Raw genomic sequence first — 25,364 nt, 5'->3', positions numbered from 1 at the left:
AACCTCAACGTGATAGGCACGTTATCATAATCGAATAAAATATATTATTTAGCATCGTACTACAGATGGCGTTTACCGCGTCATTTGTGGTATTTTCTAAAACGCGCTGTTAAGACAGCAGATAAAGGTTGGTCTGTGTTCTGTCGGGGCTGCCTGCGACGCGCTGATGAGATCCAAAAAGATCGAAATCGCGATCCGCGTCTGGCAGTTTCGACAGAATACAGACCACTTCGAATTATTTTATTCTCTGCTTTAGTTACAAAAGTACAACCATGTAACCCTTCGCCGTGCGGACCCAACAGTTTGTGTAAAGTGAATAACGACGTGGCCGTTTGTTCCTGCCAACTAGGATTCATAGGAGGTCCTCCCAACTGCCGACCAGAATGCGTCGTTAGCGCAGAATGTCCGCTCACCCAAGCTTGTCTTAATAACAAGTGCGTGGATCCTTGTCCAGGAACTTGCGGAATTTCAGCCCAATGTCAAACAATTAATCACAACCCTATATGCAGCTGTAACGCTGGCTTAACAGGCGATCCATTCGTCAGGTGCTATCCGGTTCAGGGTATGTACCTTATTAATATCTGCTTTGTGTTTTATTATTGCCTGGATCAGCAAGATAATTTTGAATTTTTACAGAGGAACGAACTCCGGAGCCTATCAATCCGTGCGAACCGTCGCCGTGCGGTCCGAATTCGGTATGTCGGGTGTCTAACGGTAGTCCGGCATGTTCGTGTTTACAAAGTTATGTCGGTTTGCCGCCTAGCTGTCGTCCGGAGTGCACAATAAATTCCGAATGCCGATCGAATTTAGCGTGTATAAATCAAAAGTGTCGCGATCCGTGTCCGGGAGCGTGCGGTTCAAACGCGTTATGCGCTGTAATCAATCACAACACAGTATGCTCCTGTAATGTAGGATTCACCGGAGATCCATTCAGCAGCTGCGTTCCTGTGCAAGGTAAGTCATTGTTTGCTACTTTTAATCTTTGCAGCTTTTTTGCCGAAAATAGTCTCGCAGCTATAATAACAGTTTTCTTAATTAATCATTAATTATTAAACATTTTTCGGTGACAAAAAAGAAGACGAGAATACGAAAATTTGAATAGCAGTTAATCAAATCATAGACGGTTCAAACTAAAATTGCAGATAATTCAAATGTGTCCAAAGTAAAGTAAAGTAAAAAAAATTTGAATTTAATAGCGATTAATAAAGTATTTCATATGATATTAATATATATATATACATTAGTTCGATGATTCTGTGACCTAATAACTATTGCTGTTGTCACCTCTCGTAGCTTAGTGGTTAAAGCGTAAAGCCAAAAATACCGGGTTCGATTCCCGGCGAGGGTATGAGAGCAGCAACAATTTTTCTTTGTTAATTAGAGGTAATTTGTAGTGAATAAAAATTAAATGAATTTTGACATTAATATTAAATAAATTGATTTCATACAACTGTCATCGAATAATATTTAAACTAAATTCAAAAAAAGTATATATTTCTTTTTTCATTGTAATAAATTTTGCGATATAAAATATGTATGCAATAACGACAACAAAGAGAAAATCAATAAAATTCCGTCTTCTTCAAGGCTGCAACAAATCATGCTTAATATCTATAACAATTGAATTACGAAAGTTTTATATAATGTTATGCTTAATAAACGAGAACTTATGCTTGCTTCTAACAGTGGACGCATTAGTAAGGTAAGTGTATTGCTATTAAACTATACGTAACAAATTAGCTTTAAGGATTTGCGGAAAGCTTAAAAAATGCGCATTTAGTTTAAGCCTCGCCAAGAAATGCTTACATTGGAAAACGAGTAATAATAATACGCCGAATATTCACCCCTATTGCTTCTATAAATTAAAACAACGCATTAAAAAACCCTTATATCCCCCCGCAAAAGCGCGCTTTCATAATAAGACCCTATGCCTAATGCAAAAAACGAAAAGGCGCTCCCAACTGTGGTGGTAAAATGATAATTGAATGACCTCATGGTACAAAAACCTGTTACTTTTCCTCTCTTTGATAAGTTTTACCACCTCACGTCCTGTGCGGCTGAATGCTTCTTCAAATAATCAATAATTTTATCTTTGACCTACTGCTTGATAGACGCTGGTGCCAAATTAGTAGTAAACGATAGATATCCCATCAAATTAAATTGAATTGCAGGTTTACCTTTACAAATCGAATCGAGACCGTGTGACCCATCACCATGCGGCCAAAATGCCGTATGTAAAGAACAAAACAATGCAGGTTCTTGCTCTTGTTTACCCGATTATATTGGAAACCCTTACGAAGGCTGCAGGCCTGAGTGCGTCCTAAATTCTGACTGTCCTTCCCATTTAGCATGTATACGAAATAAATGTCAAAATCCTTGTCCTGGAACTTGCGGACAAAACGCAGATTGTCAAGTAGTGAACCACCTACCAACTTGTGTCTGCAAGATTGGTTTTACAGGTGATCCGTTCCAGTTTTGTAGCGTCATATCAGCAGAAAGTAAGTGTTGCATTTATTCTTCGTTAATTATTATTTATATACGATATCATTATCCATTTTAGTTACCGAACAACCAAGCAACCCTTGCAATCCGTCCCCTTGTGGTCTAAATAGTCAGTGTAAGGAAGTTAACAAGCAAGCCGTTTGCTCTTGCTTGCTAAATTATTTAGGTAGCCCTCCAAACTGTAGACCAGAATGTACTGTCAGCTCTGAATGTCCACAAAATAGAGCATGCGTAAATCAAAAATGCGTTGACCCTTGTCCAGGAGTTTGTGGCCTGAACACAAGATGTGACGTTATTAATCACAGTCCCATATGTAGTTGTCGATCTGGTTTTACTGGAGATCCATTTGTCGTTTGCTCCCCAATACCACGTAAGACATTCACATAAATATCCGTTATTATACGACGTTTTATATAACATCATGCCATATTGCAGCACCAGCCCAAGTTTCAATACCGCAAGTTGTAGTAGACCCATGTATACCTTCCCCTTGTGGTCCTAACTCACAATGTCGCAACAGAAATGGAATTCCTTCTTGCTCTTGTTTGGAAACATATCAGGGAAGCCCTCCGAACTGTCGTCCTGAATGTACAATCAATTCAGACTGCACAAGCGATAAGGCTTGCATCAACGAAAAATGTAGAGATCCTTGTCCAGGTTCTTGCGGTATAAACGCCCAATGTAACGTCAACAACCATATTCCTATTTGTACCTGTTTCGCAAGGTATATTGGGGATCCCTTCAGTGTTTGCTCGCCTGAACCCGAAAAGCGTAAGTGTAAAAAGACCATTAAATGCAAAATATGGTTATAATGTAATAACTTTTAGAAGAAGAAATACCCAAAGACCCTTGTAATCCGTCTCCTTGCGGACCTAATACGCAATGCAATAACGGTATTTGCACGTGTCTACCTGAATACCAAGGTGATCCATACAGAGGTTGTAGACCTGAGTGTGTCCTTAACAGCGACTGTTCCAAGGACAGAGCGTGCATTCGGAACAAATGTATAAACCCGTGTCAAAATACTTGCGGAGAAAATGCAGAATGTACAGTTAACAACCACATTCCCAGCTGTTCTTGTCCTAAAGGATTTTCAGGAAATGCATTTTTAATATGTAATCGTGTTAAAGGTATTCAAGTTTCGTATTATTTTTGAATAACATTAAGAACACAACCAAAACTTCTAGAGCAAATTGAAACACACCCATGTAACCCATCACCGTGTGGTCCAAACAGTCAGTGCAAAGAAATAAACGGTCAAGCGGTATGCTCATGTGTGCCCAGTTATTTAGGATCCCCACCAAATTGCAGGCCAGAATGTGCAGGCAGTTCAGAATGTTCATTAGATAGAGCATGTGTCAATCAAAAATGTATCGATCCATGTCCTGGAACCTGCGGCGTTAGCGCAATTTGTCAAGTTGTAAATCACAATCCCATTTGTAGTTGTCCCCCTAAATTTTCGGGAGATCCTTTCACACGTTGTCTTATTGTTGGTATGTCAAAGATCATATTTATCTTTAATAGATACTCAAAAAAAAATTTTTTTAGAAGAGAAAATTACTCCTACTAATCCATGCCAACCTTCTCCGTGTGGTCCTCACTCGGAATGCCGAGTTTCAGGGGAATCTCCGTCTTGTTCATGTTTACCCGAATTCATCGGCATTCCACCAAATTGTAGACCAGAATGTGTGAGCAACACAGAATGCCCATCAAACATGGCTTGCATAAACAATAAATGTAGAAACCCATGTGCTGGAATTTGTGGCATTAATGCAGAATGTCGGGTTACAAGTCACACACCTGTTTGCCTCTGTCCAGTTTCATTTACAGGAGATCCATTCGTGGAATGTCGCCAAGAAAGTAAATACAAAAGTGTATTTCCTTTAAGATCAATTCCACCTAATAAATTTATAATTATTCTAGTTCAAGCGGTTATTAAAGAAGCAGTTACACCATGTATACCGTCACCATGTGGCCCTAATGCCATTTGTAGAGAACAGAATAACGCGGGTGCCTGCATATGCCAAGAAGGATACATTGGAAATCCCTATGAAGGATGTCGACCAGAATGTATTTTGAATTCGGACTGTTCTTCTGATAAAGCTTGCGTAAATAGCAAATGTCAAAACCCATGTCCGGGAACATGCGGACAAAACGCAAACTGTCAAGTGGTAAATCATTTACCTTCTTGCACGTGTATTGTGGGATACACTGGAGACCCATTCACATACTGCAGCATCATGACTGAAAGTAATAATAACAATTAGTCACTTTTTTAAACGTGCCGTCATTAAAAATTAACCCTTGCAGCCAAACCGATAGAAAAAGTGAATCCATGTAATCCTTCTCCGTGTGGACCCAACAGCCAATGTCGCGAAAGTAATGGGCAAGCTGTTTGTTCATGCCTCCCAACGTATTTAGGCAGTCCACCTGAATGTAGACCGGAATGCGTTGTTAGCTCTGAATGTGCCCAAAACAGGGCTTGCGTCAATCAAAAATGTGTCGATCCTTGTCCAGGAGTCTGTGGAATTAATACGAGATGCGATGTAATAAATCACAGTCCAATATGCAGCTGTAAAGAGAAATTCTCAGGTGACCCATTCACCATTTGCGTTCCTGAGATTGGTGAGAAACAAGACCAAAAAATATCATGGACCTAAATAAATTCGTATAAATCTTTTACAGAAGTTATAACCCCTAAGGAACCAGTTAATGTTAATCCGTGCATACCTTCTCCTTGTGGGCCAAATTCTCAATGCCGTGAGATAAACGGCATTCCTTCTTGTTCGTGTTTAGAAAATTACGTAGGCAGTCCACCAAATTGCAGGCCTGAATGTACTATAAATTCCGATTGCATAAGCGATAAAGCATGTATTAGAGAAAAATGTCGAGACCCTTGTCCGGGATCTTGCGGCATTAATGCAATTTGCAACGTGGCTAATCATATCCCTATATGTACATGCTTTGAAGGATATACTGGTGATCCATTTAACAATTGCTATCCTAAGCCTGTCCCACGTAAGTTATTTCACTACACAGAAAGAAAATCAAATACCTAATTCATGTACCAATATTTTAGAAATACCAATCGTTCAAGATCGTTGCAATCCATCCCCTTGCGGTTCGAATGCTAATTGCAATGATGGAATATGCACATGTTTGCCTGATTATCAAGGCGATCCTTATCGTGGTTGTAGACCAGAATGTGTTTTAAATACCGACTGTGCAAAAGACAGAGCTTGCGTGAGAAATAAATGCATACAACCTTGTGAAAACACTTGCGGCGAAAGAGCGGAATGCGTTGTGATCAACCACATCCCAATATGTTCTTGTCCAGCAGGATTCACTGGGAACGCATTTTTAATTTGCAATGAAGTCAAAGGTAGAAATCCAAATACAAAATACTTTCTAATCGACACGTTGTCGTTCACATATATTTGTTTCACAGAACCGGTGAAAGTAAATCCTTGTAATCCAAGTCCTTGCGGTCCAAACAGCCAATGTCGAGAAATTAACGGTCAAGCGGTTTGCTCTTGTCTTGCTGGTTATCTGGGAAGTCCGCCTACGTGTAGACCAGAATGTGTTGTCAGTTCCGAATGTTCTCTAAACCGTGCTTGTGTAAATCAAAAATGCATCGATCCATGTCCTGGCACCTGTGGCATCGATGCCATTTGCCAAGTTGTCAATCACAATCCTATCTGTAGTTGTAGACCAGACTTTTCAGGTGATCCTTTCACCCGCTGTTTGAAAATAGGTAAGTAAAACTTCTTGCATAGAAGCACGAAGCTGTTTACATTACGAGTGCGTTTTAGAAATTCCGGCAGAGCCCGTTAATTTATGCGAACCAAGTCCATGTGGTCCTAATTCTCAATGTAGAGTAATTGGAGATTCACCATCCTGTTCGTGTATTCCCGAATACATTGGAGTTCCACCAAATTGTAGACCTGAATGTGTTAGTAATTCTGAATGTCAGTCCAACATGGCATGCATAAATAACAAGTGTAAGAATCCATGCGAAGGACTGTGTGGAGTAAACGCTGAATGTCGCGTAACGAATCATATACCGGTCTGTATATGTCCCGTATCATTCACCGGAAATCCGTTTTCAGAATGTCGACAAGAAAGTATGAACAAATTAAAATTTTGTATAGAAATGGAACGTATACAATTATTAAATTTTTTTAGTCCAACCTGCTATTAAAGAGCGTCTGACTCCATGTATACCATCCCCTTGCGGTCTGAACGCTATCTGCAGAGAACAAAACGGTGCAGGAGCATGCACATGTCAAGAAGGCTATTTTGGAAATCCTTACGAAGGATGTCGTCCAGAGTGCGTACTGAATTCTGATTGTGCACCCAATAAAGCGTGTATTAACAATAAATGTCAAGACCCGTGTCCTGGTACATGCGGCCAAAACGCTAACTGTCAAGTAGTTAACCATTTGCCAACTTGCTTGTGTATTTCCGGCTACACCGGTGATCCATTCACATTCTGCAATGTAATACCTGAAGGTAAAATTTTCTTTATTTTCTTCCTCGACTGTCCCTACCGATTGGTTTTATTTTTAGTTATACCAACCGAGAAAGTTCAACCTTGCACTCCTTCGCCTTGCGGCCCGAACAGCCAATGTCGTGAAATCAACGGTCAATCCGTGTGCTCCTGTCTTCCGACTTATTTAGGCAGTCCACCCAATTGTAGACCAGAATGTGTCGTAAGTTCGGAATGTCCTATGAACAGAGCATGTGTAAATCAGAAATGCGTCGATCCTTGCCCTGGTGTCTGTGGCTTGAACACAAGATGCGAAGTTGTCAATCATAGTCCAATTTGCAGTTGCACACCAGGTTTTAGTGGCGACCCGTTTACAAGATGTTCACCAATTCCTGGTAACATAAACATCTTATAAAAGATCGCATTTAATTGCATGTAACACAAGCGTTTTCACATATTCTAGCTGCACCTGTTGCTGTAACTCGTCCCGCTGTTAATTTATGTGTCCCTTCTCCTTGTGGATCCAACTCTCAATGTCGCGAATTGAACGGTATACCTTCTTGCACATGTTTGGAAAATTATATCGGAAGCCCGCCAAATTGCCGTCCTGAATGTACAATCAATTCAGACTGCACGAGTGATAAGGCTTGCATTAAGGAAAAATGTAGAGATCCTTGTCCGGGCTCTTGTGGTGTTAATGCTAGGTGCTCTGTTACAAATCATATACCAATTTGCAGTTGTTTCGAAGGATACACCGGTGATCCATTTAGTAACTGCTACGTTCAACCCGAACCACGTAAGTTATTCCTATTACATTCATAAAAAATCTATATTATAAAACCCTTTGATGTTTTAAGTGACACCTGTCGTTATGGATCGTTGCAATCCTTCCCCGTGTGGACCCAACACTGAATGTAACAATGGCATTTGTACCTGTCTAGCCGAATATCAGGGAGATCCTTACCGAGGTTGTAGACCCGAATGTGTTCTAAACAATGACTGCCCGAAAGATAAAGCATGCATTCGTAACAAGTGTATAAATCCGTGTCAAAACACTTGCGGACAAAACGCCGAATGTTCCGTTGTTAATCACATTCCCATATGTTCATGTCCTGCGAGATTTTCAGGAAATGCATTCATTCTTTGTTCTCCCGTCAGAGGTACTCTATCCAATAAATGTAACAGTCATGCAATTTCTAACAATGAATTTGTAGAACCGGTGAACACACACCCCTGTAATCCATCGCCTTGCGGGCCAAACAGTCAATGTAGGGAAGTAAATAATCAAGCTGTATGTTCTTGTGTGATTGGTTATTTGGGATCGCCCCCTTTATGTAGACCAGAGTGTGCCATCAGTTCAGAATGTTCACTCGAACGGGCATGTGTGAATCAGAAATGTGTAGATCCATGTCCAGGAACATGTGGAATTAATGCTTTATGCCAAGTTGTTAATCATAATCCAATATGCAGCTGTCCTGAAAGCTTTTCCGGAGATCCGTTTACACGTTGTCTTTTTATAGGTAACTAATTATTCTTCACTACAAATAACTAAATTACACAATGACACCCGATTCTTTTTAGAAAAACCTCGAGAACCTGTGAATCCTTGCCAGCCATCCCCATGCGGCCCTAATTCACAGTGTAGGGTCTCTGGAGATTCGCCTTCTTGTTCATGTTTACCAGAATTCAGCGGTACTCCACCAAACTGTAGACCTGAGTGTGTTAGCAATCCAGAATGCGCACAAAACTTGGCATGTATAAATAACAAATGCAGCAACCCTTGTACAGGAATATGCGGAGCAAATGCGGAATGCAAAGTTGTTAGTCATACTCCAGTTTGTGTGTGTCCTGTATCGTTTACAGGTGACCCGTTCGTAAACTGTTACCAAGAAAGTAATAAAGATCAATTAGTAGGTTTTGACATTCGTTAATGATTTATCTTATAGTACAACCAGTAGTAGAAGAACGCCTCACACCATGCGTACCATCCCCATGCGGGTCGAATGCACTTTGTAGAGAACAAAACGGAGCAGGAGCGTGCATATGTCTGGAGAATTACCTAGGAAACCCATATGAAGGATGTCGGCCAGAATGTGTTTTGAATTCCGATTGTCCTTCAAATAGAGCATGCATAAATAACAGATGTCAAGACCCTTGCCCTGGAACCTGCGGTCAAAACGCCAATTGTCAAGTGGTTAACCATTTACCATCTTGTACTTGTGTTTCTGGTTACACGGGAGATCCATTTACGTTTTGTAATATACTACCAAAAAGTAACCATTACAATAAAATTACATTCATTGAAAATAAGTACAATCTCAATTCCGTTTTAGCTGAACCAACAGAAAAGTCGAACCCTTGTAGTCCTTCGCCCTGCGGACCTAATAGCCAATGTCGTGAAAGTAACGGGCAGGCAGTTTGTTCGTGTTTGCCATCCTACCTGGGAAATCCTCCTGGTTGTAGACCAGAGTGTGTAGTGAGTTCTGAATGTCAACAAAACAAAGCATGTGTAAATCAACAGTGCGTTGATCCATGTCCCGGCGTATGTGGAATAAACACAAGATGTAACGTAGTAAACCACAGTCCCATCTGTAGTTGTAAAGAAAGTTATAGTGGAGATCCCTTCACAATTTGCTCACCGATCCCTAGTAAGCTTCGTTTGCACCGTACATGTTTTCTTGACTATTTACGCTTTCTTATAATTTCAGTTCAAACAGTTACTGAAATTAGACCGTCTAATCCATGCGTACCTTCTCCCTGTGGTCCAAATTCAGAATGTCGTGAAATAAATAACATTCCTTCCTGTACCTGCCTACAAAATTACATAGGAAGTCCGCCGAATTGTCGCCCTGAATGTACCATCAATTCTGACTGCACAAGCGACAAAGCCTGTATAAGAGAAAGATGTCAGGATCCTTGTCCTGGCTCCTGTGGTATTAACGCCAAGTGTGCAGTAATCAATCATGTCCCGACTTGTTCCTGTTTTGACGGTTATACCGGAGACCCGTTCAACAACTGTTATCCCCAACCCATTCCACGTAAGGACAACAGCGTGAATTGATTAACGACCATTAGGATCAAAACATACATTTTCTTTGTCTTTTAGAAGAACCTATCGTAGAAGATCGTTGCAATCCTTCTCCTTGCGGACCAAATGCACAATGCAATGACGGCATTTGCACATGCCTGTCTGAATATCAGGGAGATCCTTATCGTGGTTGTAGACCAGAATGCGTGTTGAACAGCGATTGCTCAAAAATTCAAGCATGCGTTCGAAATAAATGCGTTAACCCGTGTATCAACACTTGTGGGGAGAATGCTGAATGTTCGGTAGTTAATCACATACCAATGTGTTCTTGTATAGAAGGATTCACAGGCAATGCGTTTTTAATTTGCAATCGTATTAGAGGTAAGCTAACACGAAAAATACTTAACCGTTGCGCTTCTTAAAACGCGTCATTGCAGAACCCGAAATGAGAAACCCATGTAGCCCAAGTCCTTGCGGTCCCAACAGTCAATGTAGGGAAATAAATAATCAAGCCGTATGTTCGTGTGTCGTTGGATACATAGGAAGTCCCCCAACTTGCAGGCCGGAATGTATCGTCAGTTCAGAATGCTCACTTGATCGTGCATGTGTGAACCAAAAATGTACAGATCCTTGTCCCGGAACATGCGGCCTAAACGCGTTATGTCAAGTAGTTAATCACAATCCAATTTGTAGTTGTGCTCCTTCGTTCTCTGGAGATCCGTTTACCCGATGTTCACCAATAGTTGGTGAGTTTATAACAACTACATCGATTATTTTATGAAACTAATCTCCTAATTGTCATTCAAGCGCAAGTCGAAAAACCAACAAATCCTTGTGAACCTTCTCCATGCGGTCCTAATTCGCAATGTAGAATAACAGGAGAGTCTCCATCGTGTTCGTGTCTCCCCGATTACATAGGCATACCACCTAACTGCAAACCTGAATGTGTTAGTAATTCGGAATGTCAATCCCACTTAGCGTGCATAAACAAAAAATGTGTAAATCCCTGTCAAGGTTTATGCGGATTAAATGCGGAATGCAGAGTAACAAACCACATGGCCGTATGCTTATGTCCGTCGTCATTCACAGGAGATCCATTTTTGGAATGTCGTCAACAAAGTATGATTCACTTATATAATAAGTAGACTTGATTTAATTGATACATATTCCATAGTACAACCTGTCATACAAGAACGTCTTACACCATGTGTGCCCTCTCCATGCGGTGCTAACGCTTTATGCAGAGAGAAAAATGGCGTTGGTGCATGCATTTGTCAAAACGATTACATTGGCAATCCTTACGAAGGTTGTCGTCCCGAATGTATCCTAAACTCTGACTGTCCAGCTAACAGGGCCTGTATAAATAGCAAATGTCAAGATCCATGTCCAGGAACATGTGGATCAAACGCAAATTGTCAAGTTATCAACCATTTACCTTCATGCACATGTACCGTTGGTTTCACTGGAGATCCATTTACTAACTGCTACATTATTCCTGAATGTAAGTATAGTATGGAATGTACATATATAGATCAACAAAAACAACTGATAAAAATAAAATTTAGCTGCTCCCATTGAAAAGCCTGAGCCCTGCAATCCATCTCCTTGTGGACCAAACAGTCAATGTCGTGAAAGTAACGGTCAGGCGGTATGCTCTTGTTTACCGACTTATACAGGAAGTCCTCCAGGATGCAGGCCTGAATGTGTTGTTAGTTCAGAATGTAATCGAGACCGAGCTTGTGTAAATCAAAAATGTACAGACCCATGTCCAGGAACGTGCGGCATAAACACAAATTGCAATGTTATTAATCACAGTCCAATCTGTAGCTGTCTTCCAGGTTATACCGGCGATCCGTTTATTCGATGTGTTGAATCACGTAAGAGTTTTACTGAGTATGCTTTAAAATCCAATTTTACCTGCAATGTCACTTGTAGGTCCCCCTCCTGCAGAAGTAACGCCGACAATAAGAGACGGCTGTCTTCCAACACCATGTGGACCTTTTTCTCAATGTCAAGATATTGGTGGCATTCCTTCTTGCTCCTGTTTACCCAATTACATAGGCACTCCCCCAAATTGTAGACCAGAATGTTCAAGTAATTCAGAATGTCCCAGCAATCAAGCATGTATTAGAGAACGATGCGAAGATCCTTGTCCAGGATCTTGCGGCATTTTGGCTAAATGTAACGTTATCAACCATATTCCAATATGTTCCTGTATCGAAGGATATACCGGTAATCCATTTACACAATGTACCGTTATCGTGAACGGTAAGTTAATATCAATCAATGGAAAAGCTAAATTTGTTATCGATATTTCTATTATATAGAAGTAGAGGACACTGTCGAAATAAACCCGTGCAAACCATCGCCATGCGGACCAAATGCAGAATGCGACAGTGGCATTTGCACATGTATTCCAAATTATCAAGGGGACCCGTATAGAGGATGTAGACCCGAATGTGTACTAAATAGTGAATGTCCTCAAAACAACGTATGTCTTAAAAATAAGTGTGTCGATCCTTGTCCTGGTACGTGCGGCCAAAACGCTAAATGCTCAGTAATCAATCATATACCTACATGTTTCTGTGACGAAGGATTTACTGGAAACGCTTTCATTTTATGTTCTCCTGTACAAAGTAAGCAATCAGATAAACAATTGTAGAACAAAATATAATTCACAACAATATTTCTGCAGACGTTATAGAAACCAATCCGTGCGAACCATCACCCTGCGGTCCGAATAGCCAATGTAGAGTTGTAAACAATGTGGCCGTTTGTTCTTGCGTACCAAACTTCATTGGAAACCCACCGGCTTGCAGACCTGAATGTATCGTTAGTTCGGAATGTTCTCAAAATAGAGCTTGCATCAATCAAAAATGTGTCGACCCCTGCCCCGGCACATGCGGAATTGATGCCCTATGTCAAGTTGTAAACCACAATCCAATATGTAGTTGCCCCACAAAATATACCGGAAATCCATTTACACGATGCGATATTATTCGTAAGAAAATTTGTGCCATGATTAAGTATGCACAATATAATCCCATTAATATGTTTAGGTGAACCAGAAAAGATTGTTCAACCAATACGACCCTGTACACCGTCCCCATGTGGACCATACTCTCGATGTAGAGAAGTCGGTGAATCGCCTTCTTGCTCTTGTTTACCCGATTACATAGGTTCGCCTCCAAGCTGCCGTCCAGAATGTATAAGTAACAGCGAATGCCCAACGAGTCAAGCATGTATCAATAATAAATGTAAAGATCCATGTCCTGGATCGTGTGGCATCAACGCTCAGTGTCACGTCATAAGTCACACGCCAAACTGTCTTTGTCTGCCTGAATTCGAAGGCGATCCTTTCATCCAGTGCGTCTTAAAGCAAGTCGCGGTTATAAAAGAGAAACCTACTCCTTGTGTACCTTCGCCTTGTGGGCCAAATACAGTATGTAAAGATCGAAATGGTGTCGGTTCTTGTACATGCCTGACAGATTATATCGGAAATCCGTACGAAGGGTGCAGGCCGGAATGTATTTTAAATTCTGACTGTTCATCAAATCTTGCTTGTATCAATAGCAAATGTCAGGACCCATGTCCGGGAACTTGTGGACAAAACGCTGAGTGCAAAGTTATTAATCATTTGCCCTCTTGCACTTGTGGATTTGGATACTCAGGAAATCCGTATCAAATATGTCTCGTGATGCCTCCAGAAAGTAATAACTCGGATAAATTCTGAACGATGCAAATCTAATATAATATAAACTTTTTTAGAAATTCCAATTCCTACAGACCCTTGCAACCCCTCGCCGTGCGGGCCTAACAGTCAATGTAGAACTGTAAACGATCAAGCAGTTTGTTCATGCTTACCGGAATACTCAGGATCTCCACCAAACTGTAGACCAGAATGTGTTTTAAGCTCAGAATGCTCAAATAATTTGGCTTGTGTAAATCAAAAATGTGTCGACCCTTGCCCCGGAACTTGTGGAATCAACGCCAAATGTAAAGTTATAAATCACAGCCCTATATGCAGCTGTAATGATGGATTTACTGGAGATCCATTCACTAGCTGCACCAAAATTCCTGGTAGGAAACTTGTTCTGTTCCCTTTACTTTATAATTATACCAATTATATTCTTTTAGCAACTGAAATAGTACAAATCGTACCAACAAATCCCTGCGTTCCATCGCCATGTGGACCTAATTCACAATGTCGCGAAATTGGCGGCATACCATCTTGTATATGTCTAGAAAACTATGTAGGAAGTCCACCTAATTGTCGACCAGAATGTACTATCAACTCGGAATGTCCCGCTAACAAAGCATGTATTCGTGAAAAATGTGCCGATCCTTGTATAGGGGCTTGTGGAACATCAGCGATATGTGAGGCTATCAATCACGTAGCCATATGTACATGTCCTTCACAGTACACAGGCGATCCATTTAGTAACTGTTACCTACAACCCGCTCCATGTAAAATAAAAAACAACTCTTATTTTATTTTATCATTTCAACGCATTTCTTTCAGTACCTGAAGCCACTCAAAAAGATCGTTGTAATCCGTCCCCTTGCGGGCCAAATTCAATTTGTAACGATGGTATCTGTAATTGCATATCCGAATACCGTGGCGATCCATACGTAGGATGCCGACCAGAGTGTATTTTAAATGCCGACTGTGCCAAAGATAGATCTTGTGTCAGAAATAAATGCGTAGATCCCTGTCCAGGAATGTGCGGACAAAATGCCCAGTGTACCGTTATTAACCACATACCCAGTTGTTCCTGTCTAACGGGTTTTATAGGAAACGCATTCGTACTATGCTCTGAAATTTCAAGTAAGTTTAAACCCATACAACCAAGAAGACGAACACTACAACTCCATGGTTCTGTTTTCAGCAAAAATCGAAACTAATCCTTGCTCACCAACACCCTGTGGTCCTAACAGTCAATGTAGGAACATAAATAATCAAGCGGTCTGTTCCTGCGTTCCTGGTTTCATTGGATCACCACCAACATGCAGACCAGAATGCGTTATTAGTTCCGAATGTTCACTAAACCAAGCTTGTGTCAACCAGAAATGCATTGACCCATGTCCTGGTACATGTGGTATTAGCGCACTATGCCAAGTTATTAACCACAATCCAATATGTAGCTGCCCATCTCAATACACCGGTGATCCCTTCACGCAGTGTCGAATCATAGGTGCGTTAGAAAATGTCATAAGTAAACCTGGATACGATTCTACAGAAACTTATTTTTTAGAAGTAACAGAACCCTTGAAGCCATTAAACCCATGTCAACCTTCACCTTGTGGTCCAAATTCTCAATGTAGGGTAACGGGCGAATCTCCGTCTTGTTCTTGTCTGTCAGACTTCATAGGTACGCCGCCAAACTGTAGACCCGAATGCGTAAGCAACAGCGAATGTAGCAACAATTTGGCTTGCATAAACAATAAATGTAAGGACCCCTGTCCTGGTATGTGTGGTATAAATGCCGAATGCCGCGTCGTCAGTCACACCCCCAACTGTGCTTGCATATCCGGTTATTCTGGAGACCCGTTCAGTCTTTGTAATCCATTTACAGGTAATTACGTTAAAAAGTACATTTATTTTACGATAAAAATAATTAAAATTAAAAATTTTAGTTGTAATTCCTTCAACCGGTGAATTAAAAACACCATGCACACCTTCTCCTTGTGGTTCTAACGCTCTGTGTAAAGAAAGAAACGGCGTCGGTTCCTGCACGTGCGTAGAAGGTTACTTAGGAAATCCTTATGAAAGTTGTAGGCCGGAATGTACTTTAAATTCGGATTGTCCATCTAATTTCGCTTGCATTCGCAACAAATGTCAAGATCCATGTCCTGGTACATGCGGACAAAACGCAAATTGTCAAGTAATAAACCATTTACCAACATGTAGTTGCAATGCAGGATTCACCGGAAATCCCTTCCAGTATTGTGAAATACTTTCAGAACGTAAGAATAACCTTTAAAAAGCCATAACAATAAGCATAAATAAAATTTAATTTATTTTAATTAACAGCAATACAACCGCCCACTAACCCTTGTACTCCATCTCCGTGTGGTCCAAACAGTCAGTGTAAAGAAGTGAATCAACAAGCAGTATGTTCATGTCTGTCCACATTTATCGGTAATCCACCAAACTGTAGACCTGAGTGTACAGTCAGTTCAGAATGTTCCTTGGACAAGGCATGTGTTAATCAAAAATGTATTGATCCATGCCCAGGAACTTGCGGAATTAATGCCAAATGTCAAGTGATCAATCACAGTCCTATTTGTTCTTGCGACAACAAATTCACAGGCGATCCATTCGTTAGATGTATTCAAATTCAAGGTATCATATTGGTATCTCCCTTCCATTATTGTAAACTAATACTGTTCCTTTATAGAACCTCCAGTAGCAATAATTACAAAAGTGAATCCTTGTGTACCATCGCCTTGTGGTCCTAATTCTATATGTCAAGAAATTAACGACATGCCATCATGCACCTGTGCAAGCGGATATTTCGGAAGTCCACCCAGTTGTAGGCCGGAATGTACAATAAATTCAGATTGTCCAAGTAGCAGAGCTTGTATAAATGAAAAATGTAAAGATCCTTGCCCCGGTTCCTGTGGAATATCTGCGGTGTGTAATGTTATAAACCATATTCCAACATGCACTTGTCCTGAAGGTCTCACAGGAAACTCTTTTGAGAATTGCAAACCAATTCCTCAAATAGGTAAAGATACTAATGCCGAGTCTAGCAAGATCATACAAAACTACCAATGTAATTTTTTAGCAATTGAATCTAAAAATCCTTGTCAACCAAATCCGTGTGGAACAAATGCTCAGTGCAACAATGGAATTTGTACATGTCTTCCTGAGTATCAAGGAGACCCCTACAGAAGTTGTAGACCTGAATGCGTCCTCAATGACGACTGTTCAAAAGATAAAGCTTGTGTCCGAAATAAATGTGTGAATCCATGTTCGGGTGTTTGTGGTCAAAACGCAGAGTGTACAGTTATAAATCATATTCCATCCTGCTCTTGTCTCCAAGGCTTCACTGGCAATGCTTTTATTGCATGTAATCCCAGAAGAGGTATTTGCATACTCATTAAAAAGAAATAATAGTAAAAATGAACACGATGTGAATTTACAGAGCCTGCTAGAGTTAATCTGTGTAGTCCATCTCCCTGTGGTCCAAACAGTCAATGTAGAGAAGTAAACAATCAAGCCGTATGCTCATGCCTATCTGGTTTTATTGGTAGTCCACCAAACTGTAGGCCTGAGTGTATATTAAGTTCCGAATGTTCTCTTCAATTAGCATGCGTTAACCAAAAATGTATAAATCCATGTCCAGGAACTTGTGGTATCTCTGCACTGTGTCAAGTCGTTAATCACAACCCAATATGCAGCTGCCCTGCGGGACTTTCTGGAGATCCATTTACTCGATGCCAACCAATTGGTACGACTGTTTAAAAAAACGTTTTCATACACAAACAAATATATTTCATTTTTATATAGAAAAGCCGGTTGTGGCTGTATCAGTCTCAAATCCATGTCAACCAACGCCATGCGGACCGAATTCAGAGTGTAAAGTAATCAACGATTCACCTTCCTGTTCTTGTTTAGCCAATTTTATTGGATCTCCTCCGGGATGTAGACCGGAATGCGTTAGTAATAGTGAATGTTCGAACAACTTAGCTTGCATAAATCAAAAATGTAAAGATCCTTGTCCAGGAAGTTGTGGAATAAACGCAGAGTGTCGTGTTGTCAGTCACACACCTAACTGCGCTTGCATTGACGGTTACAGCGGTGATCCGTTCGTTAATTGCCTTAGAACTGAAGGTAATATCCCCATTAGTAATTACTATATCAACAATACCTTATTCGTTCATTCAACTGCAGTTGTACAACCTGTGGAAATAATTAATCCTTGCAACCCAAGTCCATGTGGAGCAAATGCTATGTGCAGACAACAAAATAATATCGGTTCCTGTACTTGTTTACCCGATTATATCGGAAATCCTTACGAAGGATGTCGACCCGAATGTGTCCTCAATTCTGATTGCGCTTCAAACCTCGCGTGCATAAGAAACAAGTGCCAAAACCCATGTCCTGGTACTTGCGGTCAGAACGCCCAATGTCAAGTAATCAACCATGTGCCTGCTTGTACATGTTATCCAGGATTTACTGGAGATCCGTTCAACTACTGTTCTACAATTCCACCAAAAAGTATGTAGTAGAAACCCTCACTATTAAAACAAAAAAATACACACCCCGGTAAATGTTATTGTTATTGTTATTGTTATCTATTTCAGGCACACCTATTGAAATAAATCCTTGCAATCCTAATCCTTGTGGTCCTAATAGTCAATGTAAAACGTCAAATGGTCAATCAATTTGCTCATGTTTACCAAAATATATCGGAAATCCACCAGGCTGTCGACCAGAATGCACGATTAGTACAGAATGTCCCTCAAACAGGGCATGCATCAATCAAAAATGTGTAGATCCGTGCCCTGGTGTTTGTGGAAGAAACGCTAGGTGTGAAGTTATCAATCACAGTCCAATATGTAGTTGTGAGACCGGGCAGACAGGAGATCCTTTCTCAAATTGCTTTACTACCCCTTGTAACTATTTCAAACGTTTAAATGTAACTGATGTATTTAAAATTGTTTAAAATTTTAGCAGTGGCACTTGTACCCCAATCGGAAACAATAAATCCTTGTGTTCCTTCACCTTGTGGACCTAATTCGCAATGCTCGTCGTTCGGGAATGTACCGGCCTGCACATGTTTGCCTAATTATATAGGAAGTCCACCTAACTGTCGACCAGAATGTACAATTAATTCAGAATGTTCGAGTAGCCAAGCATGTATAAACGAAAGATGCAAAGATCCCTGCCCAGGATCTTGTGGTTTTAATGCCTTATGCGAAGTAAACAATCACATACCCTCTTGTACATGTCGAAACAAATATTCTGGAAATCCGTTTATAAGTTGCAACCCAATAATCGAACAAGCTCCACGTACGTTTAACTCCGGATAAATCAAAAAGGTTTATTCGCGACATCTTTTTTACTTTTAGGGCCTATTCAACCTCAAAATCCTTGCGTACCAAATCCTTGTGGTACAAACGCTGAATGTAACAATGGAAAATGTACTTGTATTGCGGAATATTTCGGAGATCCCTACAGAAATTGCAGACCTGAGTGTGTTCTGAATTCAGATTGCACAACGGACAAGGCATGCGTAAGAAACAAATGCGTAAATCCTTGTATTGGACTTTGCGGAGCCAACGCAGAATGTACGGTAGTAAATCATATTCCTTCCTGCACATGCCTAGAAAACTTTTCGGGTGACGCGTTTGTTGCCTGTAGGAGACAAGAACGTAAGATTTAATCCAGAATAACGGCGCACATGATTACTACTAATCAATTTATTTAACAGCCGTTGTTACTGTTAATCCATGTAGTCCATCTCCTTGCGGTCCAAACAGTCAATGCAGAACAATAAATTCCCAAGCAGTTTGTACGTGTATCCCTGGATTTATTGGTAGTCCTCCATCGTGTAGACCAGAATGTACTGTCAGCTCCGAGTGTTCTTTGACAACAGCTTGTATCAACCAAAAATGCGTGAATCCTTGTCCAGGAGCATGTGGCTTTGAAGCCGTTTGTAACGTCGTTAATCACAATCCTATTTGCAGCTGTTCTACAGGAAACACGGGAGATCCATTTTCGAGATGTTATCGAATCGGTACGCGAAGTTTGAAAACGAACTCGACCAATAAAATCCCAACTGATAATAATTTCTATTCTTTTTTCTTTTTACAGAAGTAATTCAAACACCAACAGTTGCCGAAGTTAACCCGTGTAGACCATCACCCTGTGGTCCTAATTCCCGATGCATCGAAATAAATGACAATTATAGATGCGAATGTCTCGATAACTATATCGGTTCCCCGCCTTACTGTAAACCAGAGTGCATTAGTAACTCAGAATGTGCTAACAACTTAGCCTGTATAAATCTCAAATGTCAAGATCCCTGCATTGGTTCATGCGGATACAACGCTGAATGCCGTGTAACCTCACACATCCCCAATTGCGTTTGTATAGAAAACTATATCGGAGACCCTTTCACTCAATGTACACCGAAACCGAGTAAGCTCTCTCCCGGTGACATTATAAAGTACTCTAAGGCGCCATATTACTCGTTTTCCAATAAAAAGCATTTCAAATTTATTAATGTAAAATCTAATTTTGTCGGTGAAATTAAATTCTTTAAATTGTTAAATGAATTTAACTTTGCCAGTAGACCGACTAGTTGTTTTTTCTAGGTTTTTATTCCATTTAATAAGAGCAACGTTTCGACTTGTGTACAGGCATCATCAAGCTGAAGTTCTAAACTTTGATATCATTCAGATGTAAAAACATCTTCGTTACCATCGCCTTTATCTGTAACCATGGAAGATTTGTTTACATTTCGTTGACTTGAATTCAAGAATGATATCAAAGATGACAAATTTTATAACTTCAGCCTGATGATGACTGTACACAAGTCGAAATGTCGCTCTTATTAAATGGAATAAAAACCTAGAAAAAACAACTAGTCGGTCTACTGGCAAAGTTAAATTCATTTAACAATCTAAAAAGCATTTCGTGTTATACCGATGTTGTTCTACCTACACCTAAATACAATTGACTTGCAATACTATGTTTTCAGTTGAACCACCCGTCAAGAAAAATCCATGCGTACCATCACCATGCGGTCCCAATACTCACTGTCGAATCGAGAATGATTACGCGGTGTGCGAATGTCTCCCGGAATATCACGGAAATCCTTACGAAAGTTGCAGACCGGAATGTCTAGTTAGCTCAGATTGTTCCATGAACCTCGCATGTATAAGAAACAAATGCCAGGATCCCTGTCCAGGAACATGCGGCGTGGCAGCTATTTGTACAGTCAGCAACCACATACCAATTTGCTCATGTCCAGACGGCTTGACAGGAAACGCCTTTAGAATTTGCGCGCCCATTCCAAAAAGTAAGATTTACTCAAAATACGTAATTATTTAAACTAACTCGAAAATTGTTAAAGTTGAACCACAACCAACAAACCCATGCGAACCATCGCCATGTGGAATCAACACCGTATGTCGTGTGCATAATGGAAACGCTATTTGCGAATGTCAACCAGGTTTCTTCGGAACACCAGCTGCAGGCGGTTGCAGACCAGAATGTACTATTAGTGCCGATTGCTCGAGAGACAAAGCATGTGTTAACAACAAATGCGTAAACCCTTGCGTTAACGTTTGCGGCTTCGGAGCCCAATGTCAAGTTATAAATCACAGCCCAGTGTGCTCTTGTCCCGTACCGTTAGTCGGAGATCCGTTTGTATCGTGTACCGAGCAACGAAAAGAACCTCAAAACCCCTGTCAACCTTCTCCATGCAGTCCAAACGGTCACTGCAAGGTTATCAACGAAGTTGCCGTATGTACTTATCCTGAGTGCGTTGTTAACTCGGACTGTTCACGAGACAAGACCTGTTACTTACAAAAATGCGTAAACCCTTGCATTGACGCTTGCGGAATCAACGCGCTTTGTCAGGTCGTGAACCACAGACCAGTCTGTGCTTGCCCAGTTGGTTTCACCGGAACTCCAGAAGTTTCCTGTCAACAACTCATCGAGATTGGTATGATTAACACTGCAGCAGTAATTTTACACAATTATTACATACCTCTGACAATTATTGTCAAAAATGTCATTCTCTAAGAATTAACAAAACTACAGTTTCCGTTGACTCATTGAGACTGGTTGAATAGCTCAAAACATTTGTTAATGGTTTGTAGTAAAGTGCAAAATTACTATTGCTGTGCATTTTTCTCACATTATTCAAGATATTTTAGAATTTCCATGCCGCAGAAAACTTTTTTACTAAATAATATAATAAAACTTTATTATTTGTAGCTCCTAAACCAGAATGTGTACAAAATGACGACTGTTCAAACGACAAATCTTGCATAAACAGCAGATGTGTAAACCCTTGCGCTGAAAACGTAGGTAGCTGTGGATTAAACGCACAGTGTTTCGTGCAACTCCACCGTGCAATATGCGTCTGTAGCGACGGATACACTGGAAACGCACAAACTGCTTGCATTGAGAGTAAGAGTTACATTACTGTGTGAAATGCAACTGATTCTGAACTGTTATGTTTGTCTTATTTTAGTCGGGTGTAGAGCGGATTCTGATTGTCCAGTGAGCCAATCGTGTATAAACAGAGAATGCATTGATCCCTGCACTTTCACCCAGTGCGGAGTAAACGCACTCTGTAAGTCAACATCACGACATAGAGCCAGTTGCTTCTGTCCACCGAATTACAGAGGAGATCCATATGTGCAATGCGAAAAACCCGAATGCGTCACTGACAATGAATGTCCATTAAATTTGGCTTGCAGAAATGAACGTTGTGAGAACCCTTGCAACTGTGGAGTCGATGCTCTGTGTATAGTCAATTATCATCAACCCCAATGCTCTTGTGCACCTGGATTTACAGGAAATCCTGCCATATCTTGCACAGCTATTGGTAAATTACTGATGGAATTTATATTTATTGACTAATCGTCTAAATGATGTCGTTATTTTTCAGAAATATCTCAACCACAATGTAGGATTGATGCAGACTGCCCAAGCAAATACGCCTGCTACAGTGGCACTTGCCAAAACCCTTGCCTCATCACAAAACCATGTGGAGTAAACACTGAATGTATAGTAGTCGATACACTTCCGCTAAAAACGATGTCTTGTACATGTCTACCGAACTACGTCGGTGATGCCAATTTGGAATGTAGGAAAGGTAATTCTTAAGACAATACAGGAACCATACTTGTAAAAAACAGACCAAATATTCTAACCTAGTAAAATATCAGCTTTTCAAAAATAAATCATCATATCATTATAAGGTCATCAGCCCTAAGACTGGTTGGACACGCACCTCCACTCCTTTCTATTCTAAGCTAATCCTCGCATTTCCCTAAAACTAGAACATCCCACATCCTTAACTATTTGCGAACAGTAATTTAATCTAGGTCTACCTCAACCCCTCCTAACTCCCGTTTCTGACTCTAATATGTCTCTGACTAGATCTTCATGCCTGAGAAGGTGCCCTACCAACCTATCTCGCCTATTTTTTATTGGCTTCCATAGAGTCCTCTGTTCTCCTATTCCTTCTAATACCTCTTTATTTCTAACCTTCTCTACCCATGTTATCCTCATCATTCGCCTATAACACCACATTTCGAACGCTTCTAACCTTCTAATAAATGTAAAATAAATAATGTTTGTGAAATGTTATACTCAAAAGAGTTCAATACACGTTTTTAATTTGCAGTAATAGGAGAAGAGAAACAAACAGGCTGCAGAAGTAACGAAGAATGTCCATCATCTGATGCCTGCATCAATGGACAATGCATCAATCCATGTATCGGTATTAATCTGTGCGGCGAAAATGCAAAATGTTACTCTGTCAATCATCGAGCAACATGTAAATGTCCGCCTGCACTTATTGGCGATCCATTTGTTAAATGCTACGAAGGTATTTTTGAATACTCAATATTTTTTTTAACAAATATTAAAACGTAATTGTTTTTTAATTCATAGTATCGATTGCTGTGGAGTGCAAAGCCGATTCGGAATGTCCCATTAACAAAGCTTGCATCAACACTCATTGTCAAGATCCCTGCATTTTAAGCCCATGCGGAACTGGATCACAGTGTCGCGTGACCCAGCATAGACCAACATGTGTCTGCCCAGACGGCTGGGGTGGAGATCCACAACTGCAGTGTTATAGACGTAAGAAATTGTTACAGATTTATTTACAATTTTACAATTAATAATCCTTTTCTCTGGCAAAATCTGTTATGGCACTAACTAAAACATTAATAAATATTTTCAACTTTTTACAGCGGAATGTACCACCGATTCCGAGTGTCCTTACGATAAATCGTGCATTAACAAAAACTGCGTCAATCCATGTGTCACACACTCCTGCGGACGTGGTGCCGAATGCGTTGTACAAAATCATCTCCCCCGTTGCCAATGTCCTTCTGGTACCCAAGGCAACCCCCTTATATCTTGCATAGCAGGGGTATGTCAATACAATGAAGACTGCGCTGACCACGAAGCGTGTGACCGTTTGAACAGAGTATGCAGACCCGTATGCAACGACGACACTTGTGCCACAACAGCACATTGTGTTGGTCGAAATCATCAACCGATTTGTTCTTGTCCATTTGGAACCACCGGCAATCCATTCGTACAATGTTCCGGTAAGTCAAAATCAATTTACTTATTGATACTGTTTTTACAACTTAGTCTTTACATCTTTAGCACCTCTACCAATTCCAATTCCAACGCCGATGTGTCGCATTGATTCAGACTGTCCATCCCAATTTACGTGCATCAACACCATATGCCAAGATCCTTGTACTGTCACCAACATTTGCTCCTCTGACCAAGAGTGCAGTGTCACAGACAGCTCCCCACTGAGAACAGTCATGTGCAAGTGTCCACAGGACACTTTCGTTGACGAAACAGGCCACTGCAAATCCGTTGTTCAACTACAATGTCACACAGACTACGACTGTAGTGATAAGGAAAAGTGCAGAACAGGATACTGTATAGAAGCTTGCAAAGTAGACATATGCGGTTACAACGCGTTATGTAGCTCATTACATCACCAGGCTGTTTGTACTTGTGCGACCGGTTATAGCGGAAATCCCCATATCGAATGCACTAGAGGTTTGTTTGATGATATTTTCTAGGATCTATATCTTAAGTAATTAACAAAAATATTTTACAGAAGTCAAATTGCCTATACCCCTTCCCATACCTGAATGTAGTACTGACCATGATTGTCCAATGGACAAAGGCTGTAGAAATGATATTTGTATAAACCCCTGTGTAACTGATAAACCGTGTGGATTCGGAGCTTTCTGTGCAGTTAGAAATCATCAACCAAAGTGCAGTTGTCCTCAAGGATACCAAGGGAACCCATTAGTGGAATGCATAGCTCGTAAGTTTTACCTTATCATACACTATTTCGAACTGTGTCAAAACAACCTTTTCCATATTTTAGCGAGTTTAACAGTTGGCTGCAAGTCTAGTTCCGACTGTACCGGCACAGAAGCATGCGTAAACGAACTTTGCGTAAATCCTTGCAATTGTGGACCAAATGCAGAGTGTACAGTTGCAAATCACTATCCTATCTGCTTCTGTAAGCCAGGATACTCTGGACATCCGGACAATGGTTGTGTGAAACGTAAGTTAGTTAACCGCTACACACCCGAACGACTAAT

General features: G+C 40.6%; 2 protein-coding genes across 13 annotated transcripts in view; one reads left to right on the top strand and one right to left on the bottom strand.

The window, feature by feature from the left end:
• LOC108733576 (protein transport protein SEC31-like) overlaps positions 1-25,364 on the bottom strand; it is a 260,375-nt gene that overhangs the window by 227,294 nt on the left and 7,717 nt on the right. The window lies entirely within an intron of this gene.
• Positions 1-25,364, top strand: part of LOC108733574 — a 78,383-nt gene that overhangs the window by 46,443 nt on the left and 6,576 nt on the right. For 9 of the 12 annotated variants that reach the window (XM_025980428.1, XM_025980434.1, XM_025980433.1 and 6 more), the window contains 58 exons: positions 257-562; positions 637-954; positions 2,172-2,498; positions 2,561-2,872; positions 2,938-3,273; positions 3,330-3,632; positions 3,690-3,995; positions 4,051-4,362; positions 4,426-4,752; positions 4,813-5,127; positions 5,188-5,520; positions 5,582-5,884; positions 5,951-6,256; positions 6,315-6,626; positions 6,688-7,014; positions 7,072-7,386; positions 7,455-7,787; positions 7,849-8,151; positions 8,206-8,511; positions 8,573-8,884; positions 8,938-9,264; positions 9,325-10,029; positions 10,098-10,400; positions 10,457-10,765; positions 10,827-11,138; positions 11,194-11,520; positions 11,585-11,896; positions 11,955-12,287; positions 12,347-12,655; positions 12,715-13,020; positions 13,079-13,729; positions 13,788-14,099; positions 14,157-14,486; positions 14,542-14,847; positions 14,909-15,595; positions 15,657-15,986; positions 16,054-16,365; positions 16,421-16,750; positions 16,811-17,110; positions 17,171-17,476; positions 17,536-17,859; positions 17,920-18,246; positions 18,333-18,644; positions 18,703-19,041; positions 19,101-19,403; positions 19,463-19,768; positions 19,846-20,172; positions 20,735-21,055; positions 21,110-21,703; positions 21,979-22,173; positions 22,238-22,594; positions 22,658-22,864; positions 23,399-23,602; positions 23,668-23,859; positions 23,973-24,335; positions 24,397-24,807; positions 24,869-25,081; positions 25,145-25,327. In XM_025980428.1, coding sequence (XP_025836213.1) covers positions 257-562; positions 637-954; positions 2,172-2,498; positions 2,561-2,872; positions 2,938-3,273; positions 3,330-3,632; positions 3,690-3,995; positions 4,051-4,362; positions 4,426-4,752; positions 4,813-5,127; positions 5,188-5,520; positions 5,582-5,884; positions 5,951-6,256; positions 6,315-6,626; positions 6,688-7,014; positions 7,072-7,386; positions 7,455-7,787; positions 7,849-8,151; positions 8,206-8,511; positions 8,573-8,884; positions 8,938-9,264; positions 9,325-10,029; positions 10,098-10,400; positions 10,457-10,765; positions 10,827-11,138; positions 11,194-11,520; positions 11,585-11,896; positions 11,955-12,287; positions 12,347-12,655; positions 12,715-13,020; positions 13,079-13,729; positions 13,788-14,099; positions 14,157-14,486; positions 14,542-14,847; positions 14,909-15,595; positions 15,657-15,986; positions 16,054-16,365; positions 16,421-16,750; positions 16,811-17,110; positions 17,171-17,476; positions 17,536-17,859; positions 17,920-18,246; positions 18,333-18,644; positions 18,703-19,041; positions 19,101-19,403; positions 19,463-19,768; positions 19,846-20,172; positions 20,735-21,055; positions 21,110-21,703; positions 21,979-22,173; positions 22,238-22,594; positions 22,658-22,864; positions 23,399-23,602; positions 23,668-23,859; positions 23,973-24,335; positions 24,397-24,807; positions 24,869-25,081; positions 25,145-25,327 — 19,197 coding nt within the window. The remainder of the gene's footprint in view (positions 1-256; positions 563-636; positions 955-2,171; positions 2,499-2,560; positions 2,873-2,937; positions 3,274-3,329; positions 3,633-3,689; positions 3,996-4,050; positions 4,363-4,425; positions 4,753-4,812; positions 5,128-5,187; positions 5,521-5,581; positions 5,885-5,950; positions 6,257-6,314; positions 6,627-6,687; positions 7,015-7,071; positions 7,387-7,454; positions 7,788-7,848; positions 8,152-8,205; positions 8,512-8,572; positions 8,885-8,937; positions 9,265-9,324; positions 10,030-10,097; positions 10,401-10,456; positions 10,766-10,826; positions 11,139-11,193; positions 11,521-11,584; positions 11,897-11,954; positions 12,288-12,346; positions 12,656-12,714; positions 13,021-13,078; positions 13,730-13,787; positions 14,100-14,156; positions 14,487-14,541; positions 14,848-14,908; positions 15,596-15,656; positions 15,987-16,053; positions 16,366-16,420; positions 16,751-16,810; positions 17,111-17,170; positions 17,477-17,535; positions 17,860-17,919; positions 18,247-18,332; positions 18,645-18,702; positions 19,042-19,100; positions 19,404-19,462; positions 19,769-19,845; positions 20,173-20,734; positions 21,056-21,109; positions 21,704-21,978; positions 22,174-22,237; positions 22,595-22,657; positions 22,865-23,398; positions 23,603-23,667; positions 23,860-23,972; positions 24,336-24,396; positions 24,808-24,868; positions 25,082-25,144; positions 25,328-25,364) is intronic. The other 3 variants (XM_025980435.1, XM_025980427.1, XM_025980426.1) reach the window with 2 other exon arrangements.

Source organism: Agrilus planipennis, unplaced genomic scaffold, assembly GCF_000699045.2.
Source record: "Agrilus planipennis isolate EAB-ADULT unplaced genomic scaffold, Apla_2.0 scaffold41, whole genome shotgun sequence".
NCBI lineage: Eukaryota > Metazoa > Arthropoda > Insecta > Coleoptera > Buprestidae > Agrilus > Agrilus planipennis.
The sequence above is the reverse complement of the archived record's forward strand: the minus strand, read 5'-3'. Positions and strand labels throughout refer to the sequence as shown.